Source organism: Dasypus novemcinctus, chromosome 18 (assembly GCF_030445035.2).
Source record: "Dasypus novemcinctus isolate mDasNov1 chromosome 18, mDasNov1.1.hap2, whole genome shotgun sequence".
NCBI classification, from domain to species: Eukaryota; Metazoa; Chordata; class Mammalia; order Cingulata; family Dasypodidae; genus Dasypus; species Dasypus novemcinctus.
Genome location: NC_080690.1, coordinates 1,038,038 through 1,058,131, shown reverse-complemented (window position 1 = coordinate 1,058,131; position 20,094 = coordinate 1,038,038). Strand labels below are relative to the sequence as shown.

The window sequence follows — 20,094 nt, the reverse complement described above, 5'->3', positions numbered from 1 at the left end:
AAGGCTGTAGGGCCAGAAAGTAGGGAAGTTCCTCAAAAGGTGGGGCATACTGACAGCCGCGGGGCGGGGACGACCACCACGGGACACGCCAGTCACGCTGGAGACACGCAGGGGGAGGAGGATGGACTGGAGACCCCCGTGGGGCCCAGGCGTGCGCTGACAGAGAAAGGAGCAGCGAACCGCCTGCGCTCACTCCGGCCGTGAACAGCCAACCCGGGAGGAACGACGCTGGGAACAAGCAGGGCTGCCGAGGCCAGGAGGTACCTCCGTGGGGCCAGGGCTGGTGAGCAGGGGGCAGGGGCTGGGAGCGCATGGACTTTGTCAAAGCCAGCATCGAGAGCGCCTGGCTGGCCCTGGGCACGCGGGTACCCCACTCCTCTGGGAGGCTGAGCTTGGCCTGGGTGTGGCTGTTTTCCCGGCGTTTTCTCTCCTCTGGATTTAGCCTCCAGAGAAGTCGGGGTACGCAGGAGGCTGGCATGGCCACCGGTCAGCACGCTGCCCAAGGCCTCAGGACTGGCGAGGACCCGGGATGGGTGGGACCCGAGGGAGGAGTCCACTGGTGACGCGTCTCAGGGCCTGACCACGGGGGGGTCCTGAGCCCCACGCTGTGCCACCGGCAGGAAGTCTCTCCTCCAGCCTCTAGGGAACTGGGACGGGGCGCCACTTGTGAGGGCCCCAGCAGACAGACAGACAGGGACAAGCAGACAGACAAGGACGACGTGCAAAACACCCTGAGGTTAACGGTAGGTGGCAGGACTACAGAGATGCGGATTGTTCCCTTTACTTCCTAAATTTCTGCAAAAGTTAAGATATTACTTCATTTCAATAACTAGGAAAAAAAAAAAAAGGAAAGCACAAAAAAGTCTTCCTGAGCAGGACAGTCTGTGGGCAGGTTCTTCTGGGCGGTCACTTGTGCTCCGGGGCTGCAGCCAGGCAGAGAGGATGCCCCACAATGGACGGGCCCAGGTCCTCTTCCGCCTGCTTCGGGGAATGACTCAAGGAGCCCTCCCCGAGTGGGCGGCAGGTGCGCCAACCAGGGGCCAGGCCCAGGGGCGGCCCCAGGCGAGAGGGCCAGCAGCCCTGGCTGGCCCACGCCGGAGGGGAAGGACTGCGCCTCCTGAGGCCCACTCGCCAGGGGGAGGCTGGCCACGAGTCCCTGGAACTGCACCACGGCAGCCGCAGTGTGCGGGCGCCCCCGTGCCCCTGCAGCCGGGCGTCTGTGAGAAGCACCGCACGGCGAGCGGCAGCAAGCAGGCCTGACGCCCGGCCCACGTGCCTGGCTGCGGTGCGGCTGGGAACGCTGCCGGGAAGGAGGACTCACCACGGGGATGTGCAGCTTGCTGAGCGGCTTGCCGTCCAGCAGGTACGAGCCGGTGTAGGTGACGTACTCGGCGTAGCACTGCGGGGCCTGCGGCGGGATGTAGCAGAGGATCTTCCGCTTCTCCTCGATCTTCTTCCTGATCTGCAGGTACTCGAAGTAGGGATTGGACCTGTCGCTGTGGTACGGCTCGATGTCGTCCAGCTTGATGGCGTCCACGATGGCGGCCAGCGTCTGCTGGATCACCTCCCGCGTCTGCTGCGTGGACGTGTGCACCTGCGGCGGCTGCTGGCTGGAGCGCTGGAGCCGGCGCTTGCGGGGGTGCTGGGCCTGGGCGTCGTCCTCCTCGGGGGCGCGGCCCTTGGCCCTGGAGGCCGGGGCTGCGGCGGGCGGCGGCTCCTTCTCGGCCGGGCAGGGGCTCTGCTTGCTCTGGTTGGCCAGCATCTGCGCCCGGTTCCTGGTGATGCGCTGTGGGATCTCTTCCACCTTAGGGGGCTTCGGGGCCTCCACTGGGGGCCTTGGGACTGGCTCTGCGGCTTCCGGCAGGACGCTGCCCAGAGAGGCCACGGCCTGGGCGTGGGGGCCAGGTGCTCCTGCAGAGGGAGCCTGGGCTGGGGGGTCCGCAGGGGGCCCCTCGGGGGCAGAGCGGGGCGCGGCCTGGGCCTCGGCCTCCTCGTCTGTGCTCCCTGGTGCAGGGGGCTCCACGGGGGCAGGGGTGGGCCCCGCGCTGGGGTCCAGGTCCTCCGGGGCATCCTCCTGGGACACACTGCCGGCACCCATAGCCTCTAGGGGCCCCGCCCCTGCCGGCTCCGAGGGCTCCGGCTCGCTGGGGAGGTGAGCGGGCGCCTGGTCGGGAACAGGCTGCGGCTGCTCCACGGAGGCCGGCGTGGAGGCCGCTCGGCCACCGGGAGCCCCGGGAGCCCCGGGAGCCCCGGGAACCGTGTCTTCTGGAGGACCCAGGGGGCTTCCTTCCATAGGTTCTGCCTCGACGTCGGAAACATCTTTACTCTGCAGGGGAAGGTCCGGCAGTGAAAATGGCCCCAGGTCCAGGTCGTCCTCCGAGTTTGTGAACGGATCGGGCCAGGCCACTGGCTCCTCCTGGCCGAGGGCAGCGACGCTGTGGCTGCTTTCCAGGAAGCCGCCCTCGAGGGGCTGCAGAGCCTCGGCCTGAGCCACGGGGGCTATAGCAGCAGGCTCGGGGGGCATGTGCGAGGCTTCTGGAAGGGGCTTGCAGTTGAAGAACCCCAGCCTGGAGGGGGAGGCGTAAGGCGCTTGCTCTTGGGAAGCCGAGAGCTCGGCTGCGAGTGCGTCCACGCCACCTCCCTTGGTGTCCTCGAGCCCCGGTTCAGGGACCGACAGGGGGTATGGAATGGGAGAGACCGGGTACGGGGGTTCCGAGGCGGCGAATGGTGCGGGGGCGGCAGCGTGGACGGACTCTGCAGGGCAGAAGGGCCGGGGCGACTCAGCAAATCTCGGGGGAGACTTGAGCAGAAGGTCCGGCCCCCCGGGCCAGCTGATGGAGCTTTCTGAGGCGCTCGCGATGAGGCTGGGGGCAAGGGGCTGCTCGGGAACGGCGGGCTGGGTCCACTCGGCCGGGTCCTCCTCGGTGACGACGGTGCTGAAGGGGCCCTCGCCCAGGGGCTCCAGGAAGCTGGGCTCAGGCGGGATGATGGCCGCTGTGGCCTGCTGGTCCTCCGTGGCGTCCAGTGGGAGGCCTAGGTCGGGGGGGAGGGCGCCTTCGATGGACGGGGCCAGCAGCTCGTCTCGGGGAGACGGCGAAGACTTGGCTTGTAAACTTGAGAAGACCCCTTCCGGGGACCGCGTGGCGCTCACAGCCGCAGGGGGGCAGTGCAGGGCGTCTTTGGGCGACGGGACCCCGTAGTCGGGGGAGTAATACCCTGGAGACAAGCAGGGGAACTTCTCCACGGGGCCCGGGGGCACGGGGCCCTTGTCGTCCCCCGACTGCTGCCCAGGGGAGCTGTAGTGGGAGCCGGCGGGGACGCTCTGCTGCCTGAAGAGCTTGTCGCCCACACTGAACTCCTCCTCAGGGGTCCTCCTGGCGTCCACAGAGACCGAGCGGTAGAGGCTTGCGGAGAGGGCCCGGGTTGGGGTCTGGCTTGGGTTTTCAGCAAGGCCGCTCGAAGCAGCTGAGAACCTGTCGAAGAAGGACGGGGAGCAGGCGCTGGCAGAGGTGCTGGAGACGGGCAGCGAGTGCTGCGAGTCAGCGCAGTCGAACACGAGGTCGGCATAGTCGTCGGCGCTGCACGATGGCGTGCGGGGCGTGTGCATCAGCTCCTCGAAGCTGGGGCACGACACCACTGATGTGGGCGTGGGGGCCCCGGGGGGCCGGCCGGGGTCCAGCCGGGGAGATGCGGGGGGACCCTCTTTCAGCTGAGGCCCCGCCAGCCAGGCCTTGGACTCTGCCCCTGGCCCCAGGGGGGCTTTAGTCTCGGGAGGCAGGGGGGTGGGGGCCGCAGGCATCGGCTCCTTGAGCTTCCTGTCTCTGAGTGGCGCATCGGGCCCCAGGGCTCTCCTGGAGGCGCCGTCCAGGGCCTTCCTGCGCGCGTCCTCAGCTGGCTTTGTCCTGTCCTTGAGCTTCGGGTCCCCAGACCGGTGCCTCAGCTTCTCCATCTGCTTCATTCTCTCCTTGTGCCTCTTGTGGCGCTCCTCGATCTCCAGGTCTTTCTGGGAGAGCATCCTCTCGAAGCTCGTCATCATCAGGTCGCCGTCCCCCAGGAGCTTCTCCCGGGGCCGGCTGCTGTCCTTCCTGGCAGGCTCCCTGGGCAGCGGCCCCCTGTCGTTCCCGTTGCTGATCTTCACCGCGTCGCCCTTTTCCTTCTCTTGGTTTTCCTTGAATTTGTCCTTCAGTTTGGTTTCACTGAGTTTCAGGATTTCCTCCTTGGACTTATCTTTAAAAGAGTTCGGAGGGTTGTCTTTGTCTTTGGTTCCAGGCTTTGGTTCGTCCTTGTGATGCTTCAAGAACCCGTCAGGATGCTTCTCTCGGTGCCTCTCTCTCTCCTCTCTCCACTTCTCACGGTGCTTCTCTCTCCTCTTCTTCTCTTTTAAAATGGTGACAGCAGCAGAACCGTAAGGCTTCAGTTCCTTTTCTATCTTCTTAGAAGGTTCTCTTTCAGCATCATTTTTATCTTTTTTTTCAGTAGAAAACAGCTCCACGGCTTTGTCTAAGTCGTCGTCCACGTCGGCTCTCACGTTATAGGAAACGGCGTAAGCGTCGGCTTCCAAGAACTCTTTCTCGTGCTGGCTCGAGTCCTTCCTGCAGCTCGCGTCGTCGCCTCTGTCCCTCTTCTCGGCCTTCTCCTTCTTCCCTCTCTCCCGCTCGTGGCTCTTCTTGGAGGAGGAGGAGGAGTGCCGGTGCCGCTCTCTCTCCTTCAGCTTCTCCTGGAAGCAGGCATTCTCCCTGGCGTCTGGCGGGGAGGCGTCCAGCAGGGCCCTGAGCCCCGGCTCCTGCACGCGCTCCGTGAAGCTGTCCGAGGAGATCTCGCTGACCTTGTCGTTGGAGTCTTCGCGGTACTCGTGCAAAGCTGCTTCCTCCAGCTTCTCCAGCAAGCTCTTCTCCATCTCGGCACTTTTCGAGGGCTTCCTCTCTTTGGAATGTTCTTTGTCAGGCTTCTCTTTGTGCTTACTTTTGACCTTGTCTTCAGTAGAGTGCTTCTTTTCTACCTTTTCGGGGAGTTTCTGTTTCATTTTCTTTTCTTGAGTAGAGTCAACAGAAGTTCTGTCCTTCCTGTCCTTATATTTTTCTGTGGACTCTTTATCCTTCTTCTCTTTGTGCTTTTCAGAGGTTTTTTCTTTCCTGTCTTTTCCCCCTTCAGTGACTCCTTTTTCCTTCTTCTTTTCTTTGGACTCTTTGTCCTTCTGCTTTTCTGAGTGTGGCTTATCAGAGGAACACTTCCTGTGCTCCTCTCTGACCGGGAGGCTGTCTGCCCGCTGCCCTCCACCGGCCTCTCCGAGTTTGAATCCACCTGCAGGGTAATCATCTTTTTCATCTTCACTTTCATCTGTGAATATATCTGCAATATACCAGCTTTTCTCTTTACCCTTTTTTTCGTCTCTTTTTTCAGAGAAGTCTTCTGAGGCAATTGCAGGGAGAGTCTTCTCCTTCTTTTCTTTAACTTGATCGAGAGACATTTTCCTTTCTTTGTCTTTACTATGTGTATCTTTATGCTTTTCCTTAGTATCTTTTTTCTCCTTAAAACATTTATCAAACTCTTTGTCCTTCTGACTCTTTTCAAGGATAGACTTTTCAATTTTGTCTTTGTCAATGGACTTGTCTTTATATTTTTCAGACTTCGCCTTCTCTCTCTTTTCCTTATCGAGGCCATCTTTCTTCTCCTTTTCTTTCACCAGATGGTGCCTCTCCCAGGGCTCCAGGCTTTTCACGAAGTCGGAGTCGCTCTTGTCCTTGAAGAAGCCGTCGCAGCCGCACTCCTTCAGGTCTTCCCGGTGTAGCTCCTCGGGCTTTGCCCGGACGTCCTTCCTCTCCTTGGCACCCTCGAGCAGGTCTCTCCTCTCCTTCACACCTTCGCCAGACTCCTTCCTCTTCTTGTCCTTTTCCAACATGTAGCTGGGGACGCTTTTATGCTTTTCAGTCTGGTCTTTTCTCTTTTCAGAGTTTTTATCTACGTAGTCCCTGTCTTTCTTCCTAAAGAAAGACTCTCTGTCCCCACGTCTGTCGGCAAGGTCTCTCTTCTCCCGGTTCCTGCTGTCCCGCTTCTTGTCCTTGGCGTCCTCCTTCACTGTCCCCAGGATGAGCTTGGCCACCGAGTCATTCTTCAGCTCCCTAAAGTCTGTCACTGTGGAGTCCCAACTATCTTCCCCTTTGAAATCAAAGGAGGAGTCAGACAAGTCAGAAAACCAGCGCTCCTGCTGGTCGTCAGAAAGGCTAAACTTGGTGTCCTCACTCTCCAGAAACTGGCTTTTGTTACAATATTCATCAAAGGCAGAATCTTCTCTATAAACTTTTTCTTTTTTGAGTTTTTCTTTATCATCTTTGAAAGTTTTCTCCTTATCTTTTGAAATTCTGTCCTCTTTTAAATCATTCCTCTTCTCTAATTTTGAGGGCCGGTCTTTTGACTTCTTCCTCCTCTCCTCCTTGCAGAGTCTCAGTTTCTCCTCTTTGGGAGACTTCTCCTTCATCAGCCTCTCCTTCTCTGCTCTACTCCAACGCTCCTTCTCCTCCCGGAAAGCCCTGCTGGCCTCTTTGCCCAGCTCCCGGGCCCTCTTGGGCAGCTTCTCGTCTTTGAACGACCACTCTTTCTCTTCTGACTTGAGCCTGCCCAGCCTCTCTTCCCTCTTGAAATGCTCTCGGTCGTGCCGCGACCCTCGGAGCTTGCTGTCTACGGGCCCTTCGCTATCCACAAGCATGGCCTTGTCGGCCTTTGCCTTGACGTCGTCGTACTCGTAAGCAAAACTTTTCAGTTTAAGTTCCTGGCTTACGGAGCACTGTCCTTTCTCCTTGTTTTTGTGTTTGTGTTTCGTTTTATGTTTTTTGATGACTTTCCCCTCTTTGTCCAGCTTCGGGATGGCGCCATCCCCGCTGGAGTGGAACGAGTTCCTCTTCTCGGGGAGCGCGCTCTGGAGCCCACCCCGCCTCCTGTGCTCCTGCCGCCTCCTGACCGGCTTCAGGGACTCCACGCTGGAGCCCTCGGACGGGTAGTCGGACTCGCTCGTCAGCCTCGTCCGCGTGGAGTCTGAGAGAGAACTGCCCTCCGACCAGGCGGGGGAGGAGACGCTTTTCCAACTGTCTGTCCTCCAGGGCTTGGCGTGCTGCTCGCTGTGGTTCGGGTGGTGCCTCTGGGAGGCGGTGCTCCCATGGGAGGAGGTGGAGGAGGCCGAGAGGGAGCCGAACAGCGCGGGCTCCTTCAGCAGCAGCGGGGACGCCCTGGAGCCGCCAGAGCTGCCCACAGAGTCCCCGTCCCCCTCCTCGCTCTCCGGGGACTCGCTCTCGGACTCAGAGGAGCAGAACTTGTCATTCCTTTTGCCAAACCGAACTTCTTTGCCTTTTGTTTCTTTCTTTCGCTTCTTTTTCACTTTATTTTTCTCTTTCTGCTGCTTGGAACTGGAAGGTTCTCGGATTTTATTACTGGGCAATATCGTGTGCGCCGACAGTCGGAGCTTCTCCCCAGTCCCCACAGTGACACTCACGTCCTCTTCGTCGGATGAGTCGGACAAGATGCGATGGGCAGCTTTCTTTGGTGCAATTGTGTTATTTTTACCATAACTTTTAACTTCCATCTTGGGTATAGAAATAAAACTATTTGATTTAGTTTCCTTTCTGTAATCCTTTTTTAATAAATGTTTATCGTCCAGTGGAGGAACCCTGTCTTGCTCATCGTCCTCGTCAAACTCGTACTCATCCTTTATAGGAGTGGCAGTCTTCTGTGGCTCGGGGATCTTAGCCTTGAGCTTCAGGCCTTTCTCGAACTCAGAGTCTGTGTTGTTGCCATCCACGGAACTGGAAGGCGCAAAGGATGGGGCGTCTTCTTCTTCTGAGCTCTCTGTTGGAAAAGGGGAGAAGGGACTGAGAAGGAGGCTCATCAGGGCAACACTTGTGGAGAAGGACAGTGGGGGCGGAGGCCTGGCCCCTCCCTCTCCCCTTTGACCTCTGGCTCTGGAGAAACACTGAACCTGATTTAGGTGACTCTAAGGCCAACCCCCGGCAGAAGGAAACCGAAGAAAGGTTTGCTCAAGACAGGGATGGCGCCTTACAAGGAAGACCTGCAGGTTTCTTTTGGGAACAAACTCTTGGGGGTGGGTGCACCCACCACCCAGAATTTCCTACAAGCACACCTGAGGGTCAGCCTGCAGAGGTCAGCCCACGGAGACCCCCCAGGCGGGCCCCAGCACGCTGTGGTAGGAGAGTGCTGCCGCTCGGGGCGTCAGCGCACGCGGCTGGCCTTACCAGTGGAGCTCTCTTCGCTGGACGTGTACGTGCCTTTGCCCAGCAGCAGGTTCACCATGGTCGGGGAGCTGGCGACCTTCAGCGGCGTCTCGCCTTTCCTGTTACTTTGCTGTGGATTCCCTCCATACCGCAACAAGAGCTTCACCACCTACAAAAAAGCGATGGTCTTGTCAGGGCATCTGCCACCCTGGGCACACATAGTGCCCACCAGAAGCAGGGCCCAGTGAATGGGGCACGGCAGCGACCAGCGGGTGGGGGCAGCCTGCCCTGGGCCCGGCTCCCTGCGCCGCCAGAACACCTGGGAGCCAGGAGGGACCTGGTGCCCAGCGCAGTTCCACCGACAGTGCCAGGTCTGGTGGCAGCACAGAGGAAAAGGCCCCCTCAAGCAGGTCTTTTTATTTACGATGAAAACAGGCAGCCTCTTGCCCGACTTGATTCCAGCCAGATAAGGACAGTCATGCCTGAGTGGCTCTGCTCAGGTGCCGACAACCCGCAGCCTGCGCTTCACAGCACCGGGACAGGTGATTTGCTGAACAGGTACAAATATGAAATCTGATCTCAATTTGAGGACTTTATTCCAGCTGGAGACTAAAGCCCTGAAATACTTTTTAATAAAGATCAACAGACACTCCCCATCACGCACACAGTCCACTCTGCACTCGGTGCATTACAACCTTCTACTGTTTCTATTGGTACAAGACCTTGACTGCTGCTGTGACAAGTGACCGTGAGCTCCCCAGGCCAGGCGTCCAGCTCAGGCGTCCCAGGGCTAAAATCAGGGGGGCAGGAGGCTCCTGGAGGCTCGGGGAGAATCTCTTCTTGCTCACTTGGGGCACCAGCAGCTGGAGGGTGGAGGCCTGCTTCCCCGCCGCCTGTCGGCCGAGGGCCGGGCCGAGCCCCTTGTGCACGGCTCGCATGCGTCCCCCCCCTCAGGTCACACTGGGCAGCCCGGTTCACGCCACGCCCGCAGTTCCGAGGACAGGGGGGGCATCCTGGGGGCCGCCACTCTGTCTGCCACACCATGTTTCCACTGTCTTTGACATTTTCCAAAATAAAAAGGTTAAAACGATAATACAGAAGTACAGAGATTGGCACAATAACCCCCATAATACACTTGAATGGCATCCCAGCGACAACCAGCTGTAGCTCTCCAGCACCTGCACTCTCCATCAAATCCCAGACAAGACGAAAAATGCCCTAAAAAACCATTATCTTACTTAGAAAGTTATTGATTCCTTAATACCAAAAACACAAAAAAACATTTGGTTACAAAAATGTCCCCAGGCTGCGACTCGGCAGCCCCTGGAGCTGCCCTTGGCGGCTAACGCGGCACCACCAGGCACGCTGGTTCCCTGGCGCCCGGGCCGACCGTCAGCGGGCGGGCTGGGGTTCCGCTGGCCTCCGCATCCTCACCACATGCCCCAAGACCCATGCCTGCCCGCACAGTGCCAGGACCCCACAGGCACTCCCTGCTCCAGGGGGGACGGCCACTTCTCAAGGAGACCCAGGGCCTCTGCACACCTGGGCGCCAGGAGCACCCTGCCCTCGACCCCCTCCCAGGATGAGGACAGCCTTCCCACAGGCCCAACCACTCCCTGCTATAAAATCCACCCAGACCACAGGGCCAAGGACAGGTGACAGCCTGGCCCCAGAAGCAGCAGTCCAGGAGCTGACGGGGCTGTGAGAGCTAGAAAGGGGGTCAGAGAGGAGGGCCAGGCCTTCTGGGCAGGGGAGGCCAAAAACCTGAGGAAGAGCGAGCCAAGAGGCACCGAGCTCACAGCGGGCTGGCGAGGCACGTGGCCAAGGTGAGCCGGCCAGGGCAGTGCCCACCTTGTAATGGCCGTTGTTGGCGGCGTCGTGCAAAGGCGTGTCGTCGTCCAGGCCCTTGGTGTTGACCTCCGCGCCCGCTGCCAGCAGCTGCTTTGCGACGTCATAGTAGCCTCGGTTGCAAGCCTCGTGCAGCGCCGTCCAGCCTGGAAAGACACTTGCGGCATATATTATTTAACCCCAGAACCCTGCTCACGTCTCGAGGCAGCACTTGTGACGACGTCCTAACTGGCGCGAGGCAAGGCTGGGCGCTCAGGAGAGGCTCTGGCGGGCTTCCTGCGGGCCCGGGGGCAGCCCCTCCAGCCTGGTGAGCCTTCGTGAGCAGCCCGCACCTAGAGCCTGCTTCAGAGACAAGAAGCCCGTGCTCCCGCACGTGGCCTGCTTCGCCGGCCTTAGGCTTTCGTTCCCCTTGTAAGAAACAAGTTTTAGAATTTGTTGATACTGTGTTATGCATAATGGGAGTATTTTACCCAAAAAATGGCTACCTTGAACTCTAATCATGGGGCCTTTAAAAAAAAAAAGGGCCTAGCTTCCAATGAGACCAGGAGATAAACGTACACTCTGTGGTAAATCACAATTAAGTCTGTATCATTTTGCTGTTTTCCTACTGGAGCTTCTGGTCCATCGTGTGAGTAAAACGGTGACAAAGAACTGGTGCCAAGCTGGGGTGGCTGGACGTCCAGTGCTGGGGCTGAGAGCAGGGGCGCGGCGAGCCCAAGGGCTCTGACCATGCAGGAGGTGGGGACTGAGCTCTTCTCACACAGAAATGGGGTTTTAAACAGTCAACACAGTAAACTTTAAAAATTTCTCAGTTACCTTAAACATAATGAAAACCAAAACAATGATTTTACTTTGACTTTCTCCTCCTCAGGAAAGGCAGATGATGGGCGTGAAGTGGAGCCAGCCTCCCAGCCACGCCCCGAGCAGCGCTTACCTGCGAAGTCCTTGACGTTGACATCGGCGCCCTCGCTTATGAGCTCCTTGATGCGCCGCGCGTCTCCGCGGATGGCTGCGCGGTGCAGGCGCGTCTCTCCCCGCTCGTTCCTCTTGTTGACTTTGTCTTTGGTTTTTGAGGCAGAGTTGGGCGTCCCCTTCTGGCACGTGGTGGACTGCGAGGGATGCTTTGGTGTGGTCTCCACTACAGGCCAAGGGGGCACAGGGCAGCGCGTCACGGCAGGGGCCCGGCGGGCTGCGTGCACACCCGGCCGGGCTCAACGCTGCCCCCCGCCCGCGCCTGCAGCTCACCCGGGCTGTTGGCTGACTCCTCGGCGGTCATCTGCATGAGGAGCGCCACCTGCTGGCGCTCGGACAGCGGGTAGCCGGCTCGGATCCCAGACAGCCCCATGCCGAAGAGCAGGCCGGCCCTGCGGGGGCCCGGCTCCTTCTTGATCCGCTTGCGCTCGGGGCCCTGCTTCTCTGTGCGGCAGGGGACAGGGAGAGGAGAGGGGGCTCACAACTCAGCCGCGCCTGGAGCCACGGGGCACCGACGCCTGCTGTTGACCCTGAGAGCGACAGAGCGAATGCCCAGGCGCTGGGGGGCAGCGTCCCCGCCTCGACAGCGAGACCCGGCTGAGCCGCCTGTGCCGCCCAGGGTCTGCCGCTCTCGTGCGCCGCCAACCGCTCAGCCCTGAAGGCGCCAAGCACTCTGCGGCCTCTGCAGGTCGCTCAAGCCTCGGCCGCACAGCCCTCGTGGGCGGCTCCCACTGGCAGGTTCTCTCGGTAAACAGATGTGTCCTCACTAGACTTGACCTCCCCCGCCCCCGCCCAGCAGAGCAGGTGTAAAATGGCAAAGGTAATTCAAAAAAGAAAAGTCAAGGCCATGTCGGTACTGTACCTTTCTTCTTGCTTCTAGGAGCCTCCATTTCACGCCCTGGTGCTGGGAGGGGTGCACCAGCCTTGCGGCGCCACAACATGGACTGAACTGGAGGCATCTAAAAGCATCAACACAAAGCACTAACGAGACACGGCCGCAGCGCCGACCGGTCACCCCAGTCTGTGTGACGAGCAAACGCTTTGCGTGTCGGAGCCAGCACGGACAGCTGCCGGCCTGCGGCAGCAACGCAGCACTGCTCCCCGAGAGTCACGGTGGGGAGCGCACACCGCGAGCCTCCCGGCCCTGGCAGGACCTGCCACCTGCCTCGTCGCGGGCCTGGAGCACCTGTGCCCTGCAGCACCGCCTGCCGTGCTCAGGCGAAGGCCCCGTGCAGGGGCACCAGGTTGGCTCTGGAATTTCCTACGCCGCTGGGTGTGGAGGGCCCCCGGAGAGGTGGGGGTGGCTGCCCTCCTGAGGGGTCCCCTCCCCACAGCCGTCTCCTAGAAGAGCTGCTTCTCTGGGGCTGCCCCAGGGGCTCTCTTGGACAGTGTCTGACATGACCCCAGAGAGGCGGCTTCTGGAGGAAACGACACACAGCGTGCCTGCCCCTCCCGGCCCCATACCCCAGGCCCAGTGGAGGGTCCAACCTTCTCTGTTTTCCTAAGAAGACTTTGGTTAAGCAACTGCAAGTTCCTTAAAAATTATTTTAAGATGCTTTACTCAAGGACTAAACCCGACTTGCTCAAAAAATTGCCATTTTCTCCAGCCAGCAGCCAGTGGAGACAATCTGCTTCAGAACTTGCCAGAAAACTCCTGAATGCTGCAGACACAGCCACCAAACACTTGAAACAATGTACAAGGGAGTAAATTCCTGAACACACTGCCCCTGCCCGTCATGAAGGGCTGTCCCTCTCACCACCTGGCAGCCACAGCGCTGGGACCACAGGCTGATGAGCCCTGGAAGGCACCGCTGGGGGACGGGGGACCACCCCCACCAGAGAAGGGACACAGGCCACAGCACCCCGCAGAAGGCCACCCTTCCTCTGCGCTGGGTCCCCCTACACTGGCGTGTGCGCATCCCACCGGCTCTGTTTCCATGGCTACTGTGTAAACAGTGGCAGAGAACAAGCAGGCTTCAAACCAGAGCTGGCACCAAGGACCTAAGCCACCTTCCCCCACAAGGACGTTTGAGACACTAAATAAAATCAAGCCATCAAAGGTCGTTCTGCCCCAGAACCTTCTAGTTCCTTTTCCCCTTGGTGGGAGCAGACAGTGCCCACTCACTCTTTCTCCTCAGAACTTCCCTCCTGCCCAAAACAACCCGAGAAGCGCTACTTGGTCGCGGAAATGGCACGTCCGACTGCGCACAAGCCGAGTTCACAGACACGCTCGTCCTCCGAGAGTGGAGCCAACACCTGGCTGGCGACAAAACTTGCTATATTCATTTAATAAGTTTGGGAAGCAAACGTGTGGGAGCGAGTCTTGCGAGCTCAGGTATGGGCCAGGGAGGCCCAGAGCCCTCCCTCGCGCGGCCGGGCAGAGGTCTGCGTGGCTGAACCCACAAGGCCCCAGGGAGCACAGCGTGTGCGGGGGGCGGCCCCGACACCGCCTGCACCTGCAGGGGCTGCCCGGAGGCTTCGGCTGCCGCCTTCTCTGCACAGAACTGCCCCCTGCCTGCCAGCGCGGTGGCTGCGCGGTGTGGACAGACTTGGCCACAAGCCCCCGAGAGTGTGCAGGCAGTGGCAGACGTGCAGAGTGGGGTCCCCGTGCGCAGGCCGCCTGTCTCTGGCTGGTGCCTGGGCCCACAGGCTGCCCACGGGGGAGGTCCCCCACGCCGAGGACGTGAGTGGCTGCGGGGACACTGGCCTGGAGGGGCTGCACTTGGCAGAGGAGACGAGGCCATGACGCTGGTGGTCGGCTCGCAGGGTCCGGGCGGCTGTGTGTCCTGACAGCGTGTTCCGTGCCGAGACGCAGGCTGCTCCCGCAGCTTCGCGCTGCGTCAGCAAGCACCACGCCAGGGTTCGGCCAGAGCCGGGGAACTAGCTGGCGCCTGGTTTTGAGGCCAGAAGTCCAGAGCCAGGGCGAGGCCCCGCCCTCAAGACCGCAGCTCCTGGGCTGCTGCGGCGCCCCTTGGCGCCATGCACGGCGGCCTCTCCTCTCTCCTCCGGGTCCTGCTGCCTCCCAGCTCCTGGCTGCTCCCGTGGCTTCTCTTCGGGCCCAGCCCCTTTGCCGCAGGACCCAGCGACACAGCGTCCAGCCGCCTCCCCCGGCCTGGGCCTCAGGGGAAGCGAGGCCTCCTGGAAGGCCTGGGACAAGCGCGTCCCACCCACAGCGGGGGCTTGGCCTGTGAACATGCCTCTTGTGGGGGTGGGATTCAATCCCCAACATGCACGAGGAATTCTTGATGCGTACTTGGAATAATTTTACACCTGGAGCTTTAGAAGGTCTGAGCTCACCGTGCCCACAGCCCTGGCGGGCCTCAGGCCCTCCAGTCTCACTCATCGGGGGTCCCGGGAGGAGTAGCCATGCTCGCTGCTCCCTCAGGTCCAGGTTCTCAAACTGCACCCATAGAAACGGGTCTGGGGTGCCCCCCATGCTCCCAGCACGTGAAGAGGCGCTCTGCTTAGCGCCCACGCCAGTGCCCTGCCCCTCCCTGCCTGCCCCGTGCCTCCAACCAGAGCTGGAGCCCCCAGAGGAGACAGCAGGGAGGGGGCGGCACCCAGCCACCCACGCAGCTCTCCCTCCAAGAAGCTACCTCACTTGGCCAGGGTCCCCGGAGGAGGGGGTGCCGTGCCCCCTGCCCAACGGGCCTGGCGGTCCCAGGCCTCCAACATGGCTCTGTGCCCAAGGGGTGTTCCTCTAGTGCTAAGAAGACCTGGCTCTGAGCAGCTCCTGCGAGGTGACCGTGGCCACCCGGTGTCCTGCCCACACCCCAGCCTGGGGCCACCACGGCAGGGCTTGAGGTCTCAGGGGCACGCTACCCCAGGGCCACCCCAGGGCCACCCCAGGGCCTGGGCCCGCAGGCTGGGCGGGCCTGGCTCCGGCCGTGGCTGCTGGGAGAGCGAGGGGCTGCCTGTAGGGCACCCCTGGACACTGGCTGCTCCTGTGTGCCTCTTACTGCACTGGGCTCACCCAGCCCTTGCACCAGGATGAGCTGGACTGCGGGACCGCAGCGCTGCTGGACCATGGCCCCGTGTTTCTCGCCTGCCGACCTCAGGGCCAGGTGGCATCTCTACACCTGGGCCAGATCTGGGCCCTGCCCCTTGCCAGGCCCTGGGTCCAGAGAACACCCCGAGATCCTTCCCATTATGTTGCCATTTCCCACCTTCCCTTGTTTTCCTTTTTAATCCACCATTAAACATCTTGCCATGTTACAGTTAACGTTTCACAAGCTACTCTCAGATCATCTAGCTAAAATCTGAGGGCCCTAAAAGAGAGAGTGCCCCATTTTACGCAGGTTGTGTGCCTGTTCTCGCAAGATCGTTAATGAAATTCTCTTCTCCTCCACACTAGGGTGAGCTTCTGTTCTCTTACAGGTGCAGCCTTCTTTAACAACTCTGAGGGCTCATCGGGGATCTGAAGCTTTGGAGGGGGACCTTGGGGTGGCGGAGGGGAAGGCGTGCCCCGCTGATGGAGCACCTTGGACTCCGCTGCTGGGGGCCCACCTCTGACAGCTGGAAGGACCCGAGACCAGACGCTTAGATCTGCCAATCGTGACAAGCAGAGGGAAACACCTGCCTCTAGTGACCAGGCAGCCCTGTGCACCGGCCAAGGCCTTGATGATGGGGAAGTGCCCAAGAGTCTGGGCTGACCGTGTGCCCGAGTCGGGCGGCATCGTACTGTGCGGAGCACGTTCTCCCCCGAGGGAAAGGGCCAGGGACGCATGAAGTGAAAAGGTGTGAGAGGAAGAAACCCAGACAGGACTCGGAATGGGGCACAGGGGCAGCTGGCCAGCCAGGAAAAGAGACAGAGGGTATCTGTTGGGTCCCCCGGGGACACTAATCCAGATAGTCTGTTAGGTTGGATGTTGAAACACTGGAACGATAACGATCAGACTAAGGAAAAGGACAAAAAGAAAATGATTAAATATTGCCGTTACATTTGGGCCAAAGAAAGCATTTTACTGCCCGATGTATTTTGGACAAAATATGGGCAGATGAGGATTGACCCTGTGCCGACCTTGTACTTTGTGTTAATGAAAAGAAATCCTTTCCAAGGAGGGGTCTGACTCTGCCATGTGCTGGTGAAGCGGAGAGAGACCATTCTCTATCCCATGAAAGCCAAGACTCCAGACCCAGAAACGAAGTCTGAAAAAGCTAAAACCTGGGACCCCTACTGAGCCTTCCTCCCCCGTGTCTCCCCCTCGGGCCGGAGGGCCAATCGGTGCCCAGCACCCCATCGGTTATGACTCACCAGCAGTTAGGGAAGGAACTGGAACACTGTAGGAAAGGTATACGGAACTTTCCCTTTCCCAAGGCCCCCAAAAGAAAGAGGGTGAGGGAACACAATCCGCTGATCCTCTTTACCTCTCGAGAGAAGCACCAATTGGGCCACGAGGGACTGATTATGGAAATGCCCCACTGACAAGTACGAGTCAGGAACTTTAAGAAGGAGATGAAGTCATTAACCCAAGATCCACAGGGCTGGCTGAGCAAGTGGATCAATTCCTAGGCCCGCGTCTCTACACGTGTTCTGAACTTATGCCTACAATGAGGATCTACTTTAGGGGAGAAGAAAGGGGAACGGCAAGGAGGGTGACCACGAGGGAGTGGGGAAAGGCAGCACCCACCCGGACAAAGGGTGATGGCAGCGGACCAGAAAGTTCCCTAATGTGCTCTGAGTGAGATGGAGCTGGACTCAGATGTGACCTCTCCACACACGCCTCTTCAGTCACTTTTACTGAAGCTGTGTTTGGCACTGGGGTTGGTGTATACCCAGGGGACTTGAATCTCTGGACTGTCCATGTGCTAAGCTGGGCCCTGAGTCTCAGCAGAGTTGCAACTCCTACTCTCTGGTTCGTTGGACTTACCCAGGTCAGCTAACAGGGAGGTAAGGATGGTCAACCACCACACGAGGGAAGCCGGAGTGTCAACAACTGCAAGCAGGAGAATCACATCCATCAGTCATGTGGGATCTAAGCCCCCTCTCAATTTAGAGGTGGAGTGGACATCACCATCCCAGGGTCCACAGGATGGAGGAAGAAAATACGGATTAGAGTGGACTTGCTGGTATTCTACTGTAAAACTGTTGTGACTCTAGCAATGGAAGAAATTGTACCACAGATGTGGAGACAGTGGCCATGGGAATTGCTGATGGGAGGGAAAGAGAGGGAAGAGGTGTGATGTGGGTGCATTTTCGGGACTTGGAGTTGTCCTAAATGACATTCAGGGACAGATGCAGGACATTGTATATCCTGCCATAACCCACTGGATGGACTGGGGAAGAGTGTGAACTACAGTGTGAACCAGGGTCCATGTGGTGTGGCAGTGCTCCAGGGTGTCGTCACCAAATGCAACAAATCTTTCTCACTGATGAAAGGGGATGTTGATGTGGAAAGAGTGTGTGTGTGGGGGTTTATGATTTTTAACATTATGTTTTTTAACATTAACGTTTTGTGTGATGTATTTCTCTTTAAAAAGACAATGCAGGACCTGAGGGCCATTAACCAAATTGTCCAGGTCTGGCACCCTGTCGTCCCTAACCTCCACACCATCCTCAGCAAGATCCCCATCATCACGAATGGTTTAGTGTAGTGGATCTGAAGGAGGCCTTCTGGGCTTGTCCCCTTGACCCAGAGAGTAGAGACTTGTTTGCATCTGAGTGGCAGCAGTACGGATAGACAGTCCTACTCCAGGGCTTCACGGAATCCCCCAACCTCTTTGGGTAAGAACTAGAGAAAGAATTGGAGAAAGTTTCATTTCCATCTGAAATAGTCCTTTACAATATGTAGATGATCTGCCAGTATCAAGTGAAGTAAGGCAGGTGGGGGCCCAAACCACAAAGAACCTAATGAACCTTTTGGGAGATCAAGGGTTATCAAAAAGTAAATTACAATTTGTAGAAAGGGAAGTAAGTCAAGTACTTGGGCCATCTCATCAGTGAGGGAAAGAGGAAGATAAATCCAGAGAGAATTCAGGCCATAACTGAATTACCTCTGCCCCGGACAAAAGAGAATTAAAGACAATTCTTGGGATTGGCAGGGATTGTACATTATGGATAGTCTCTTATGCATCCCAAACTAAGGGATTATATAAAAAATTGTTGGAGGAAGAGCCTGATATATTAAAATGGAAAGAATGGGAAATAGGGGCCTAAGAAGGGCTCAAATGGGCACTGGTGCAGGCCCTGTTCTGGCCCTCCCTTCCCTTGAGAAGCCTTTCCACCTGTTTGTTACAGTAGATAAAAGGGACAGCCTTGGGGTTCTGACCCAAATCTGGGGCAGTCAAAGGAGACCTGTAGCTTTCCTTTCCGAGTTTTTGGATCCTGTCTTCAGGGAATGGCCAGGCTGCGTTCAAGCTGTGGCGGCAACCCCTCTCCTGGTAGAAGAGAGCAGGAAACTGACTTTTGGAGGAGCCTTGGTCGTTAGCACCCCTCATCAGGTCAGAACTATTCTGTCTCAGAAAGCAGGAAGGTGGCTGACCGACTCCCAAATTCTGAAGTATGAGGCTATCCTAGTGGAAAAAAATGACTTGGTATTGACAACAGACTACAGCATGAACCCAGTCTTCTTCTGGAAGGGACCTAACCAAAGGGAGGCTCCTGAGCAGGATGGTTTATACCTGAGTATCAGATCTGAGCAGTCTGGTCCAACCTAGGGCAACTCCCCTGCACTCGGGGGAAAAACTTCACAGACAGGTCCTCCAGGGTCCTAGAAGGAAGGAGGCACAATGGCTATGGAATTGTGGATGGACTAAATTATGAGGAGAAAGACGCTGGCTGATTGCCCCATGACTGGTCAGCTCAAACTTGTGAATTGTAGGCATTAAATTAAGGCCGCAAATTATTACAGGACAAGGATGGTACAGTCTACACTGACTATGATTTGGGGGTGGTACATATCGTTTGGAAAATTTGGAAAGAGAGGGGATTAACAACAAAGGAAAAGGGTAGTCCACAGGGAATTAAGAAAAGAAGTATTGGCCAATCTACTCTTACCCAGGGAAGTACCATTGGGGCATGAAAACGGACACCAGGAAGGTCATACGTTTGAAGAAAGGGCAATAGGTTAGCAGATGAAGACACTAGGAAAACTCCCTTAGTTCCCCTTTGAAGTTGGTGATCCTGGTACCCTCCATTCCCAAAGAGTTCAGGGTCCCCACATTCTCTGAAAAGGAAGTGAAAGAGCTGGAGCAGTTAGGAGGGACCCTGGATGATCAAGGGAGGTGGCTCCTCCCATATGGCAGACAAATGTTGAATAAACAGGTGATGAAACAGGTATTAGCAGACTTACAGCAAGGGAGTCATTGAGGGGTGCAGGCCAGGTGCGATCTGGTGGTGGTGTTGTTGTTTTTAAAGATTTATTTATTTATTTAATCCCCCCTCCCCCCGGTTGTCTGTTCTCTGTGTTTATTTGCTGCATCTTGTTTCTTTGTCCGTTTCTGTTGTCGTCAGCGGCATGGGAAGTGTGGGCGGCGCCATTCCTGGGCAGGCTGCTCTTTCTTTCACGCTGGGCGGCTCTCCTTACGGGGCGCACTCCTTGCATGTGGGGCTCCCCTATGCGAGGAACACCCCTGCGTGGCACGACATTCTTTGCGCGCATCAGCACTGCGCATGGGCCAGCTCCACACGGGACAAGGAGGCCCGGGGTTTAAACCGTGGACCTCCCATGTGGTAGACGGATGCCCTAACTGGGCCAAGTCCGTTTTCCTGATCTGGTTCTTAAGTGTGTTCGATGTGTGGGCCTTTGTACTGTAGCTGAGCAAGTAAGTTATCGATGTATGATTTGCCAAAATGACAATAAGAAAGTCTTCAGGAGGCAAGAACAAGGGGACGGGAGCCGGGCCTCAGGCCATTCCAGGGCATTCAGGTTGATTACAGTGAAATCCCCCGGTGGGTCGGCTGAAGTATATTCTTTATGGTTATTGTAGATCATCTGTCAGGATGGTGGAGCCATAGCCTCTGGGCCCAGCAACAGCATCAGAAACTTCTAAAATCATCCTTGAACAAATCATTCCTTGTTATGGGTTAGTGAAAACACAGACCCAGACAACAGTA

The 20,094-nt window shown here is 58.0% G+C and overlaps 1 protein-coding gene across 5 annotated transcripts in view; it reads right to left on the bottom strand.

Moving 5' to 3' along the window:
- Positions 1–20,094, bottom strand: part of ANKRD11 (ankyrin repeat domain containing 11) — a 250,617-nt gene that overhangs the window by 6,409 nt on the left and 224,114 nt on the right. For 4 of the 5 annotated variants that reach the window (XM_058279557.2, XM_058279558.2, XM_058279560.2 and 1 more), the window contains exons 5-9: positions 11,313–11,483; positions 11,002–11,205; positions 10,071–10,213; positions 8,241–8,388; positions 1,322–7,836 (exon numbers count right to left, since the gene is read on the bottom strand). In XM_058279557.2, the coding sequence (XP_058135540.1) occupies positions 1,322–7,836; positions 8,241–8,388; positions 10,071–10,213; positions 11,002–11,205; positions 11,313–11,483 (7,181 nt within the window). Of the gene's footprint in view, positions 1–1,321; positions 7,837–8,240; positions 8,389–10,070; positions 10,214–11,001; positions 11,206–11,312; positions 11,484–11,901; positions 11,999–20,094 lie in introns of all 5 variants that reach the window. The other variant, XM_071209031.1, reaches the window with a different exon arrangement.